The sequence below is a fragment of the Rana temporaria genome, chromosome 4 (assembly GCF_905171775.1).
Source record: "Rana temporaria chromosome 4, aRanTem1.1, whole genome shotgun sequence".
NCBI classification, from domain to species: Eukaryota; Metazoa; Chordata; class Amphibia; order Anura; family Ranidae; genus Rana; species Rana temporaria.
Window position 1 is genome coordinate 433,950,359 of NC_053492.1, and position 14,946 is coordinate 433,965,304.

General features: G+C 45.3%; 1 protein-coding gene across 1 annotated transcript in view; it reads left to right on the forward strand.

Moving 5' to 3' along the window:
• The window catches only part of LOC120937903 (spermatogenesis-associated protein 7 homolog), a 248,135-nt gene that overhangs the window by 13,558 nt on the left and 219,631 nt on the right, over window positions 1-14,946 (forward strand). The window contains exon 2 of the mRNA XM_040351450.1: window positions 4,580-4,654. Coding sequence (XP_040207384.1) covers window positions 4,580-4,654 — 75 coding nt within the window. The remainder of the gene's footprint in view (window positions 1-4,579; window positions 4,655-14,946) is intronic.

Sequence of the window (14,946 nt, forward strand, 5' to 3'; positions counted from 1 at the left end):
CTAGGGATCATCAAAAATGTGTATATTTTTTATAGCCTAACCCTGACTTGTACTTCTCAACAACATTTTCCTTACATATTTGGAGAGTTCCTTGGTGTTCATGGCAGTGTTTGGTTAGTGGTGCCTCTTGCTTAGGTGTCGCAGCTTCTGGGGCCTTTCAAAAAAGGTGTGTACATGTAATGACAGATCATGTGACACTTAGATTGCACACAGGTGGACATCATTTCACTAATTATGTGACTTCTGAAGGTAATTGGTTGCACCAGAGCTTTATATGCTTTATAACAAAGGGGGTGAATACATACGCACATGTCAATTATCATTTTTTTATTTCTGAAAAAAAAAAATTGTAGATATTTTTCTAAATTTACTTCACCAACTTAGAATATTGTGTTCTGATCCTTCACATATACCGGTAGTTCAGATTAAACAAAATATTGGCTGTAATGTAACAAAATAGGTAAAAAGCCAAGGGGGGTGAATACTTTTGCAAGGCACTGTCATATAACATCTATTTACTAATGCTAGCAGCATAAGGATTACAAATAGTTCATGTAGAGAGAGAGTTTTGTTCTGCTTTAACAACTTTAGAGAAGTTTTGAAAGCAAAGTTTGCCTGTGTCAATTAAAGTAATCAATACTGGTTAATAAAACAAACTCCAACAATGTGTAATGAAACTCTCCGCAATGTGTAAATGCATTAGTCACCTAAGCTTTATCACTGCATTTCTGACTGATTTTAACCACTTCCTTACTGGGCACTTAAACCCCCCTCCTGCCCAGAGGAGGACTTTTTGCGATTCGGCACTGCGTCACTTTAACTGACAATTGCGCGGTCGTGCCACGTGGCTCCCAAACAAAATTGACGTCCTTTTTTTCCCACAAATAGAGCTTTCTTTTGGTGGTATTTGATCACCTCTGCGGTTTCTATTTTTTGCGCTATAAACAAAAATAGAGCGACAATTTTGAAAAAAAAAAAAAATATTTTTACTTGTTGCTATAATAAATAGCTCAATTTTTTTTTTTACATTTTTTTTTTATCCTCAGTCTAGGCCGATACGTATTCTACATATTTTTAGTAAAAAAAAAAAAAAATCGCAATAAGCGACTGGTTTGCGCAAAAGTTATAGCGCCTACAAAATAAGGGACAGAATTTTTTTTTTTTATTATTTTTTTCTTACTAGTAATGTCGGCGATCTGCGACTTTTATTGCAACTGCGACATTATGGCGGACACATCGGACACTTTTGACACATTTTTGGCACCATTCACATTTATACTGCAATCAGTGCTATAAAAATGCACTAATTACTGTATAAATGTGACTGGCAGGGAAGGGGTTAACACTAGGGGGTGAGGAAGGGGTTAAATGTGTACCCTAATATTAGTGTTCTAACTGTGGGGTAAGGGGGGTATCTGGGAGAGGTGACCGATCTGTGTCCTTATGTACAAGACACACAGATCCGTCTCCTCTCTCCCTGACAGCACCGCTGTCTGCGAGAGTCGGCAATGAGAAATGATCTCATATGTAAACATTCCGATTGGCCGTTCACGGCGTTCTGTGATTGGCTGTGTCCAAGGGACACGGCCAGCACAGCAGTTCCCCGCTGCGTGCTCGGGAGCGCGCACGGGGAACGAGCAAAGGGGCGGACGTCAATTGACGTCGCCTCAGAGAAGTAGAACCACCCTGCGGCCGTCAATAGTCGTACAGCCGTCGGGAAGTGGTTAAAGGATAAGTTCACCGTTCTAAAAAAATCTTCAATGCACATTTTTTGCGGGTAAATAAACGTGCATTTACTGTTTTTAGGAGCCTTAGGAGTATTGCACTTGCGATCAGGGCCGCTGATAAGGGGGTACCACCGGTCTTCCTGTACCAGGCTCAGGAACAGGGGGGCCCCGGGCAGCGTTATGTTGCATTGTAGAGTGCAGGCAGATTTTAAAACTTGAAAGCAGCTCCTATATTGGCCAATAATTAAATAGCATTTCTCGGGACCCTATCCTTTCATTGGTGGGGCCCAGGAGGCAGGGTCGCAGCGGTGACCATGAGGGACTGTAGCTGTCCATCAGCAGGGTACATGCAGTGACTATAATCTGTACAGGGATCATCATCAAGGCAGCAGCGGCAGTGGCAGGAGCACAGAGCAGGGTCAGGCCAAGGGGGAAGCAGAAGGACACGGGTAACATGTGAGGTGGGGTGGTGCTGGCAGGAGAGTTTCTGCCACTACAAGGCTGACAGGAGTACTGATAGTGGCATCACTACTCATGTCAGCTTAGCGCTGGAGAGCAGGAGAGAGCTGGGAGGAGGTGCTGAATGAGCTCTTTCTCCTCTCCAGCTTCACGCTCTCACTGTTGCATCGGCACTGTTACAACTTTACAGTTTGCTAACCCACCCCCATCTCCTCCCAGCAAAGAATGTGAGTAGGGCCCCGGCAGGTAAACAGACTCTGAAAGTGGCAATCTGACATCCAGTGGTGTACCATACTCCTTCAGCAGTGGCATCTCTCCCGCTAGCTGCCTGTAGAAAGGGATACAAATTCCCCCCCCCCCCCCTGCCCAGGCTTCTCCTCAGCTCTGACGTGTCAAGATAAGGAGGAGACCAGGGAGAAGGACAAGACACTGCCATTAGCCGGGATGTATCTGAGATCTGTGTGTTTGAGGGAGAGGAGACTTCACTCGGGAGGGGGGGGGATTAAGTCATAAAGATTTTTTGCTAGAGATGAGAGTATTTTTAATAGGAAGGGGAGGCCTCATGGTACCCCCTGTCGGTGGCACTGGTGTCTGGGTCTCAGGCAGGGGGAAACCCGGGGACATCATTTAAATCCCGGACTGGGTCAAAACCTCAGGCTCCTGCAGATTGTCTGTGTAGCTGTCTGCCCATACCACATACGGACTAAAATGCGTTTTTGAGATTTTCAGATGAACTCGCACGATTTCAAAGCCCCGTTTTTATGTGTGAACAAGGGCTCAAAGTAGAACCAAAGGTTTTTGGATAAAGTATGGTTGGGGAGATTTCCCTTAAGTTCCGCTTCCGTAGCCAAAACAGGAATTGGAAGGAAAGCGCAAGCGCCCCTAATGGCTGAAATGCGAGATGACGTAATATTATGTTTTGAGCAGCCGAGCCGACCTGCCGCCGTAAAACTGCGGCGGCAGGTCGGCTAGTGGTTAAAGCAGGGTTAGGCAACCTGGGGCCCTCGAGCTGTTGCAGAACTACAATTCCCATCATGCCTCAGGGAGTCTATGTAACTGCCAGCCTTGCAATGCCTCATGGTAAATGTAGTTCCACAACAGCTGGAGGGCCCCAGATTGCCTAACCCTGCTTTAAAGGGTTCTGAGCATCAGGAGATCAGGAAGAATCAGTGATCATGTGACCACTGCGATTGGCTGTAGCAATGGTCACATGATCAAGAGCCGATCCCACCGGCTACAGATCGTTAGTGGGTACTGGGAACTGTCATTGACAGGTTGGTCTCTGTGCTGGGAGCATACATAAAAAATTGACAAGGTTATACTTTACTTTTACAGTTCCAAGTGTTTAAGAGATCTACGCTCTCTTCCGGTCTTCCGGTTCACACTCTTATGACTACTCATGAATATTTAATCTTGTCATTGTATGCTGTTTATAGGGCTTGGTTATCAGGTATAAGTATAAGTTATAATCAGGGCTTGACAAATCCCGGTAAAGAAATAGTATCCTGGCGACTTGGCTTGGAAGGTGGGCAAAAAATTTTTTGGGGGGTTTTTTTGTGAGCTGGCGCCATCTGGTGGTGAGCCGTTGGTATTACAAGTTATTACCACCAGATGTGAGCTGGCGCCATCTGGTGGTGGCCGTTGGTATTACAAGTTAAGCATTACAAGTTAAACAGCATTTCTAATGTCATTTTTCACTATTTTTCACTGCCATCTTCTTCCCTCTAATTAGAACCCCCAAACATTATATATATTTTTTATCCTAACACCCTAGAGAATAAAATGGCGATCGTTTCAATACTTTCTGTCACGCCGTATTTGCTCAGCGGTCTTACAAGCGCACTTTTTTGTGAAAAAATTACACTTTTTTAATTAAAAAATAAGACAACAGTAAAGTTATCCCCATTTTTTTTTATATTATGAAAGATAATGTTACGCCGAGTAAATTCATACCCAACATGTCACGCTTCAAAATTGCGTCCGCTCGTGGCGACAAACTTTTACCCTTTAAAATCTTCATAGGCAACGTTTAAAAAAATCTACAGGTTGCATGTTTTGAGTTACAGAGGAGGTCTAGGGCTAGAATTATTGCTCTCGCTCTACCAATCGCGGCGATACCTCACGTGTGTGGTTTGAACACCGTTTACATATGCGGGCGCTGCTCGCGTATGTGTTCGCTTCTGCGCGCAAGCTCTTCGGGACGGGGTGCATTTTCTGGCTCCTAACTTTTTTAGCTGGCTCCTAGATTCCAAGAAAATTTGTCAAACCCTGGTTATAATTATAAGTGGTCACATGGGTGGGGGTGAAGTTGGGATATATAAATGGCTTTTATTATATTGATTTAACAGTTTGGAAAGATTATGTACATAATATATAAATGTCTTCTCTTGCAGAGACCCCAGCAGTGCTGATTCCTAAGTATTCTATGATAGGACCATTCAAGGGACACCGAAGCATGAAAAGTACACGTAAGTACTCTAAGTGCAAAGAGAACTGCGCACAACCAGATTTCTCTTTTTTGTAACCCTGGTAACACTATCCAGTTTGCCGACATTTTTTTTTAATTCTTATTCCCTTTGTCCCAACTGCCATTCCTAAAATTGCAGCCCATAGGGAACTTATTGCATTAATGCCCCAGGTAATGTCACCTTTGCCCAAATATGCATTCCAAATAACAACCTTCCAGACGTGTATCTAACTTCAAATATCGCATTGAAAATTTAATTTTATGGTATCATACTTTTTCACTTTCTATTTTTTTTTTTTTTAAAGATGTTAAAGAATATCAAACATTGTGAAATATTGTTTGGTTACATAGTCAATAGACAGTTAATGAGAAAAACCATGGTGAACAATATACGTTTACGTGCTTGAGAATAGGAGATTTGCAAAAAATAATGTACCCAGGTTATTGTATTCATGGGTTTGTGGAGAGACAAAGCGGGTCTTCAGAGGGCCAATGAGAGCTGCAGGGCTGGAGTTGTGCCTCTGTGTGTCTGTGTAAATCCAGGAAGTGAACAGGCAGCAGCTTCTGCTGCCCACAGTTAAAATGGCTGCAGCCAGACTCAGTGGAGGGAGATTTCTGCAGCACAGGGCTTTTTTTCAGGGGGAACTTGGGGGAACTCAGTTCCACCACCTCTGGCTCAGACCCTTTGGTGCCTGCTCACCACAATCACTTGTAAACACAGAAGTCTGGTTTCTGTGTTTACAAGTGACAGCTTTGTAACCCCCCTGAACTCTGAACTCTGTATGTAATGCAATATTCGTATTTAATGCCCCATTAAGACCCTTCTACTGTTTGTGAAATCTGAATGGGCTGTGGTTGAGTTCCTGCAAAAAAAAAGCTCTGCTGCAGCATATTTGGCAAGTACAGAATCACAGTATATATAAAATAATATGCAAAGTGGTTGGAGGGAATCTTTAGATTGGCAAATACATTTTTATTACAAATTATGTGAGCAGACTGCAGTTCCTCTTTAACCTAACATGTCTTGTGCAAAGTAGGGGAGGATGGTGCTGCACGTGTGATCAGTTATGACTCCAGCCATATGATGGTTTGGTTATAAGCACAAGCAAATGTTACCGTTAGCAATCCCACCATTCCAGGAATGTAACTTGTTTTTTTGAAACCGTTAAATTGATGGTAGGGTTGTCACCTTTTCTTCAAGTCAAACCCGAATACTTTAGTGGCACACAGAATTTTTTCTTTTATTGCATAAACTATACATATATTTTGCAATTAAGTAAAATCTTTAATCATATGACCTTAATCACAAGAGTCCCCCTTTACATTAGAGTCCACAGAGTTCCCCTTTTACATCTGAATCCAATTGCAGAGTTACCATATTTATCGGCGTATAACACACACTTTTTTCCCCATAAAATCAGGGGAAAATCGTGGGTGCGTATTATACGCCGATAGCATACCTCGGAGGGGAAGGAGGGGGATGAGCGCCCGCCGGAAAGCACCGAGCCATCATCTCCTCTCGGCTCTCACTCAGCTGTAACGTCATACACGCACAGTCCCGCCTCCGCCACCAGCATTGGACCAGTGTTCTGTCTATCACAGGAGATGGTCCAATGCCGATGGCGGAGGCGGGACTGTGCATGTGTGACGTGACAGCCGAGTGAGAGCCGAGTGGAGAGGAGATGACGGCCCGGTGATTTCCGGTGGGCGCTCGGCCCCCTCCTTCCCCTCCGAGGTATGTGTGTGAGAGCCAAGTAGACAGGCGATGATGCCGTGATTCCGGCGGGCGCTCGTCCCCCTCCTTCCCCTCAGGCTGATGATGGTAAGAATGCAAATGAAAATAAAACGGCATAATAAAATCAAAGGGCAATAATCAGGCTTCATTCATGCATTAATCAGGCTGCAGATGGACATTCATGGGCACTGACCCTTAGATTGCTTCAAAGTTGTTTATTTAAAAATTTACTTTTTCCAGAAAATTCCCTCTTAAAATTGGGGTGCGTGTTATACGCCAGCGTGTGTTATACGCCGATAAATACGGTATCTTACACTGTAAGGGGGGACTCTGCAGACTCTGGTGTAAGGGAGAACTCTGGGGCCTCTAACATAAGGGATGCTCTGGAAATTCTGATTTATGGGGGAACACTGAGAACTCTGATGTACGGAGAGGACTCTGATGTAAGGGGGAACACTGTGGCTTCTGGTGTAAGGGGTGCTCTGAGAACCCTGATTTTCCTTAGTGTACTCACTCAGAGGCAGAAGAGAAGAATGTGGGAGACTTCCATCAAAGACAGGAGTGGATGGTGAGCTCACTCACCCTTTGGCAGTCAGCACCTCTCATCCAGATGTATCTGAGGATGCTGGACTTCAAATTACCGGCCCCCACTTTCCTTTTCTGAGGTACAGCGCCAGGGATTGGAGTGTGGGCAGACACAGAGGGGCAGGAGTGAGAGGAAGAGGAGCAGATCAAGCCCTCTCTCCTCTCCCGTGTGTATGTGTGTGGGGGAGGGGGGAATTGTTAGTGCTGGCTTTGTGCAGTGGGAAAGAGAGCGTAACAGATACTTTCGGCTTTGACAACTGCAGCCAGCAACCCCACTGGGAAGCCATAGTCTGGTTTGAATAATGTGTCCAGTTTTCAAGCAGTTTGAAACCCGGACACATGATTCCAAACACAAACTGTCCGGGTGAATCCTGGACAGGTGGCAACCCTAATTGATGGGTTTAGTTCTGCTCAGGCATTTTGCATCTAAGGAGGTATTTACTTACTGGCTAATTGCCAGTTACAAAATACATTTTGACTAATTGAATGATTGTGGTCCCTCTCAAAAGGACAAAAAGGCATTACCATATTTTTTAAATAATATGTACAAAATCCAATTAGATGCAATTTATACGGTATATTAGACCATTTTGGACAGGTACAAATATCCACATTAAAATCCAATATATAGGCTATCTAAAGAGAAAGCCCAACAGTTATCGCCAGTTGGATACATTTCTGGAAGGTTATTATATGAAATGCATATTTGGGCAAAGATGAATTTCCCAGTGTTCCCCCTTTCTAGGTGATAGTGGACACCAGTACAAACATGGAGGGTGAATCTACAGACAGCAATAAAAACCTGACAGCTGTCAGAAAAAAAAAACGTAAAAAAGAGTTTTGGCTATATATAACGTATATGCTTGGTTTTCATTGTCCGCATAAGTGAGAACATGGTAGGGGTGCCTACATACTTTGTGTGACAGACTCCGTACTCAAGAGGAGTATGTCCGCCATGTACGCTTCCCTTGCCCGGTAAGTCCGAGAGGCAAGTGCTGTATTCACAAAGCACTTGCCTCCTAAGTTACGGCGGGGTAGCGTAAATGGGCCGGCCTAAGCGCGCCTAATTCAATGTGGAACAGGGGGGCGTGTTTTATGTAAATGACTCGTGACCCGACGTGATTGACGCCGTCCGTGGACATATCCCAGTGTGCATTGCTCCAAAGTACGCCACAAGGACGTTTTGGTTTCGACGTGAACGTAAATTACGTCCAGCCCCATTCACTGACGACTTACGCAAAATTTTCAAATTTCGACGCGGGAACGACGGCCATACTTAACATTGGCTAGGCCAGCTATTTGTTCGACTAACTTTACGCCGGAAAAAGCCTTACGTAAACGATGTAAAAAAATGCGCCGGGCGCATGTACGTTTCTGAATCGGCGTATCTAGCTAATTTGCATATTCTACGCCAAAATCAACGGAAGCACCACCTAGCGGCCAGCGTAAATATGCACCCTAAGATACGACGGCGTAGGAGACTTACGCCGCTCGTATCTTAGCCTAATTTAAGCGTATCTGGTTTCCAGAATACGCTTACATTTACGACGGCGTAGATTCAGAGTTACGACGGCGTATCTAATGATACGCCGGCGTAAACGTCTCTGAATCTAGCTATAAGACTGTTTATTCAAACACAGGTACAAAGAGATATACACTCAAGGGACAATTCCCCCTTCTTTGACAGGATGGGGTAAATTACATTCAGTAGAGACACAGACAGCCTTTAGAAAGGGCTGCAGGAGAAATCCCACATCCTCTCTAGCAGCTAATCCACATACACATATACATCCCATAATAATTTGCTCCCAAGGCAGACAGAAACAATAGAACAATGGGAGACTTAAAACGGGGTTCCACCTTGGGGGAAAAAAATTAAAAGTCAGCAGCTAAAAAATCCTGTAGCTGCTGACTTTTACTATATGAACACTTACCTGTCCGCAATGTTGGCACCCCAGCCAATCTTCAGATCGACTGTTGGGTGCGGCTGCCGCCATTGCAGGTAATGGAACCCGGCAGTGAAGCCTTTCAGCTTCACGGCTGGTACCCTACTGCGCACTTTCTGATTGGCCCCATGGCGGAGGAAGGAACCCGGTCTTCCGAAAGTGGGGAAGGGGTCCCCCCGAAAGGAGGAAGCAATTAAGCGAAAGTTCCACTTTTGAGTGGAACTCCGCTTTAACAATAAACACATAACAATCCCCACCTCAAACGATCTAGAAGGTGGAATTATTTATCGCCATACATTTCCTGAGGGATATTGTTCATAAATATCACTGTCCCAAATGAAAGAGCCCCTTTCATACTTTCAACACAAACCAAACATATAGAACCCAGGCTAACAGGGGTAAAATGAAATGCTGAGTATGGTATGGTTGCACTGGGAGTCTGGTTAGGACAGACCCGGTTCTCGGTCACCCTATGCCCGTAATAGACACAGGTTGACTTACACATAAGAGGGGCCGGAGGAGCTGGACAAGGAGTTTCCCGACCTCTGAGGTAAGCTGGGTTCCACAAGACCCCCGCCAGAAGTGACTCCTGTTACACTTTGTATTTAACCCTTGCCGACACCTCCCAGCGGCCTTTTAAGTGGATCTTAATGGTGGGAGGCAGAGGCGGAGTACCTGAACATGTGATCACTGTGATTAGCTGTAACATCAATGCCCATAAAACGGTACTGCTCAGACACTCCATTCAGTTTGTACAGCCAGCTGTTATGCTGCTTCCAGGTACTGGTCAGGCTGAATGCAGGCTCACCAGGTTCAATCAGGACTACAACAAAATGGCCCCAGGCTGCACTCTTACTCTAAGACGGCTTCAGCTAAGATCCCTACCCATGGAAAAATACCCCTCTAACACTGTTTACCCAATTTCAGGCTTATTCATAGAGGCAAGACCATCATCAAATTGGGTGAAACATGTTAGCGGGGTTCTTCAGTGGGTGGGAATCTACATTGAAGCCATTTTAATACCTTATTGACCGCTGGTTCGCCCCGGTAGAGTGTTTTTTTTTTTTGGTCCCGGATGTTACATAATTTGGAGCCCATCTTATTGACTTCCGCAAATGGTGAACAGGAGCTGCCTGTGACAACTTGGTCAGTGTGCTAGGAGCACAAGTGCACTCTCAACATGCAACAATGGAGCCCCATGGATGCATATATGTAGCAGCCTGGCATTAAGGCCCATCTGCCACACAGCATGTATGCATTACGCCAGAGGTATAGCATCTGGCGTAATCCAGAACTATAGCACACAGAGCCTCATGCACACAGAAAATGTTTTGTTAATTCATAAATGTACAAATAGGCAGGGCTTTTTTCTCAGAGAATAGGTGCAGGAACTCCCCCTTTCTGAGTCACCCCTTTTCTCCACCCTTACCTACCTCTGAGCACCGTTCCTTAGTTCCACCCCTTATCCACCTTCCAGTACTTCCCTTTTAGAGAATACAGTACCAAGTATAATTTTTGTGGTGATAAGTAATTTGTATGGAATGTGTTCATAATAACAAGAAAAGCAGTAAAATAGATCCCCACGTAGCCAGTAACAATAAAGCTAGCAACAATCGACCCCCCCCCCCCTTAAAAATGGGCAACCCAAAACAAAATCCCCCAGCAGCAACAATAGACCCCTGGCAGCAACAACAGATCTCCCCACAGCCAGCAACAATAGACCCCTCCCTCAACAGTAGACCTCTCCCAGCAGTAACTGACCCCTCAGCAATATAAGACCCACCCCCAGCAACAATAGGTCCCCCACCAGTAAGAATAGATCCCCTCCAGCTAGAATAGATCTCTCAGCAGCCAGCATCAATAGGCCCTGCAGCACACCCCACCACCCCCTTCCCATTACATACAGTCAGTGATGAAGGTGCCGGAACTGCGTTTCCCTGCGTACCTGCTCAAAAAAAAAGACCTGCTTATAGGTACCACCAAGTGCCTGCTTTTTCTCCTAATTGTCAGCTAGAATAGTTTTTATGACCTAACAAGTTATTTTTAACAAAACAAATTTGCAGAAAGAATTATGAAAAATATGTTTGTACACATTCTTTTGGTAACAAATTATAAATTACCTTGCTAGTACACCTCAAAGGACAGAAATGAGAAGAGAGATCTCCTCCTATTATTTACCATGACCATGCTTCCCCTGAGTTAAGGCTCCGGTCCCTTGATGATTGGCCGATGTAATTAAAAACGTGATTCGTGATACGGGGTTACTGCAGTCCTTTGAAAAGCAGTATAATTATTCCTGACAGGTTACATACACAGCCCAGATCTGTCATTATAAAATAATGAATGCTGCAACCCAGTGTATAAATAATCTCAGTGAACATATCATATTTTTTCTTAGCAAAGTTCAAAGCTGAAATAAATAAAAATAGATTATGTTTAGCTTACCAGAATTCATCCCAGAAAGCGCAGTTCAGAAGGGAATGTGGTTTAAATGGGCAGGTTTTTCAAATTTGGCAATAAGTCAAGCCGGCTATTGGCAAAGAGTCCCTGAGAGATCCAACTACACACGTTTGTTCCCCAAATTGTATCCCCGCAGGGCCATAGGCTAACTAAATCAGTTGATGTTTCAGCCTGTTTCAAAGAGTTCTACACGGCAATCTATAATCTGGTAGACCCCTTTAGCCTCCACCACACTTGAAAATAGGGATATTTTGATACTGTGCTACCCCACTGAATCCCAACTCCCAAAACGAGTGTCGAATGTAACAAACTCAATCTCCCCGTCAGAGGAAGAATTTGGCCAAGCCCTTGAGTCAATATGCCCTGGTGTAAGGTTCCCGGCCCATATGCCATTCTATTATAGGAATTTTCAACAACCCCTTGTCCCCAGAATCACCAAAGCATTTAACTCTATTCTTCAGGAGCACCCCCTACCCAAAGATACCATGTGATCACACATATCTGTGGTTCCAAAACCTGACAAGGATCTTTCAACATGCTCTAGATACAGGTCCATTTTTCTTCTAAATACTGACCTTAAAGTGGTTGTGAAGGCTGAAGGTTTTTTTTACCATCATGCATTCCCTTAATACTCACCTGAACCCCCTCATGATCCAGCTATTCTCTCTCTCTCTCTCTCTCTCTCTCCCCCTCTCTCTCTCTCCCCCTCTCTCTCTCCCCTCTCTCTCTCTCTCTCTCTCTCTCTCTCTCTCTCTCTCTCTCTCTCTCTCTCTCTCCCCCCCTCCCTCCCTCTCTCTCTCTCTCTCTCTCTCTCTCTCTCTCTCTCTCTCTCCCTCCCCCTCTCTCTCCCTCCCCCTCTCTCTCTCTCTCTCTCTCTCTCTCTCTCTCTCTCCCTCTCTCCCTCTCCCTCTCCCTCTCTCCCTCTCCCTCTCCCTCTCTCCCTCTCCCTCTCCCCCCCCCTCTCTCTCTCCCCCCTCTCTCTCTCTCCCCCCTCTCTCTCTCTCTCTCTCTCTCTCCCTCTCTCTCTCTCTCTCTCTCTCTCTCTCTCTCTCTCTCCCTCTCCCCCCTCTCTCTCTCCCTCTCTCCCTCTCTCTCTCTCCCTCTCTCCCTCTCTCTCTCTCCCTCTCTCCCTCTCTCTCTCTCCCTCTCTCCCTCTCTCTCTCTCTCTCTCCCTCTCTCTCTCTCTCTCTCTCTCTCCCTCTCTCTCTCTCCCCCCCTCCCCCCCCCCCCCTCTCTCTCTCTCTCTCTCTCTCTCTCTCTCTCTCTCTCTCTCTCTCTCTCTCTCTCCTCATTGGCTGAGACAGCAGCAGGACCCATTGGCTCCCACTGCTGTTAAAGTAGTTGTAAACCCACAGGAAAAAAAAACCTGCAAGACAAAGGCATAATGAACTAGATTGAAGCCCCTTGGCACACCGCTGTGGTCAGCGATATATCTCCCGAAGTTATTTCCGTGTATCGCGGGCTCTGGCCATGTGATTGGCTGGAGTTGCGATTACATCACTCCCAGCGGTAGTGGCACAGCAGCTGAAGCACGAGCAAGCCGTTTCTTCAGTGTGCATAAGCTGATAACGTCATGCACATGCTGATACAGTGAATATCTCTGCTTATGCCCACTGCTTATGCACGAGCCGTGCATTGTGAATGGCCTCTGTGGGAAGGGGGGAGGAAAACTTCTACTAGGGCAGGGGTGGCAGATCATCTAGGGCAGGGGTGTCAAACTCAATTTCATCGTGGGCCGCATCAGCATTATGATTGCCCTCAAAAAGAGCCGGTTGTATCTGCAAGATTAGATGTCCAGCGCATCCCCTTCTCTTTCATTAAATGTTAAGAGCCACCCCACCATCAGAAGTTGAGTTCCCCACTCTCCCTTAAATCACAGTGCACCCCCCTTTCCTTAAACTGTTGCTGGGAAGAAACTGGATGCATTGCTTAAAAGCAGAAAGTACGGGTCTTGAGGAGGACTGGAGGCCTTGTGTTTGACACCTGTGATATAGGGGATCGGAGCAGAAGTGGGGGGGGGGGTTACCTGTCAAAACCAGGTACCTGCACCCCCTCCAAAAAAAAAGGCATTTTCTAAAGAAGAGCAGGAGAGGAGGCTTTAAAGTGGTACTTCCTCTTTTGGGCGAAGCTCCGCTTTAACTTGCAATTCTTGAAACTAACCCTACAGCACATTTGAATAGGCAAAAATATGCTACGCTGGATTGATGCCCTATGCTCTCAACCAACTGCAGGTGTGAAAGTGAACGGGATCCTTTCTTCAGAATTCACCTTGGCAAACGGGACTTGGGGCAGGGCTGCCTGCACTCTCACACAATTTTAAAGAAAATTTACCTTCTTTATTTACAACCCCCTGTACAGATCGGTAAAAACGGTGCCACTTTTCTCATTCATGGTTTGGAAGGGATCACATTTTGAATGTACTACCCCATTTGTTATATCTTCTGAAAACTCTCCCTATTTCTAACCCACAGTCCTCCCTACGCTCCATCAAAAGGAAATTCTCCAGATTTCTGTGGGTGGACTGTGCCCTCAAAACACACAGGAAACTAAATATAGGGTTTTTTCTGACCCATTTGTTATGGAAAGGAGGGATGGGGGGGGGATTTGGGGGAAAGGAGGATATGTGTTGTGAGGAGAGAATTTGCACTGGGGAAGGGCCCCTTCACACGGAACAGATCTGTGATGATCCGCCCTGTGAACCTCGCTGAGCCAGCAGATGACAGGGCGGTCCCCGCACACTGTGCAGGGACCGCCCTGTCAGATCTCCATTCTCCTCTATTGGGGGATCGGATGATCACCCGTCCGATCCGCAGATGGATGGAAAAATAGGATTTCCTCCCTCTGCAGAATCGGAGCATAGTGGACCCGGATGAGATCAGGTGTCAGCGGACGTTCATCTGCTGACACCCGCTATCCCAGACGATGCACTATTTGATGCGAAACGCGTCGGGTGACTCCACTGCTGTGCCACTTTGTACATTTGAAAGCACTGTTCACCTTTTATAATGTAAGTGTTTTTACCTACATTAAACATTGGTATCTTTCAGTATTACGCTACGTGCCTTTCTCTTCTTCTCCTACATCTCTACATATTGGTTTAAATTTTGGCCCATATTGGGTACCCCTGGAAGCGACCTTTCCTGATTCAGTCCCTGGGTTCCTCTCTGACTTGCGATGTGTCTCCGTGAGAATTGCAGCCAATGATCCAAGCCCGAGAGTGGTTTATACCCTGCTTTACTGACCCTCTGGGCATATGTCCATTAGGGTACAGTATCTCTGGTAAGCCTTCCTTTCAATGATCGGTGGTGAATTTCTTTACTGCACTTCATTCCAAGGCATTGGGACTATTATCACCAATTTTCATCACATTGGATCTTTTTTTCACATACATTTATTTAGATTTTATATATACACCATCCAGTGTCTATACATATACATCACTTTTTTGGTTGATGTATTGTCATCATAATTTTTCACCACTTGTTTGATGCACTGTTTATTCATCCTTTCATTGGGTGATCTATTAATTTTTAATTAATTCTAATTATTATTATTTTTTAATTCCCA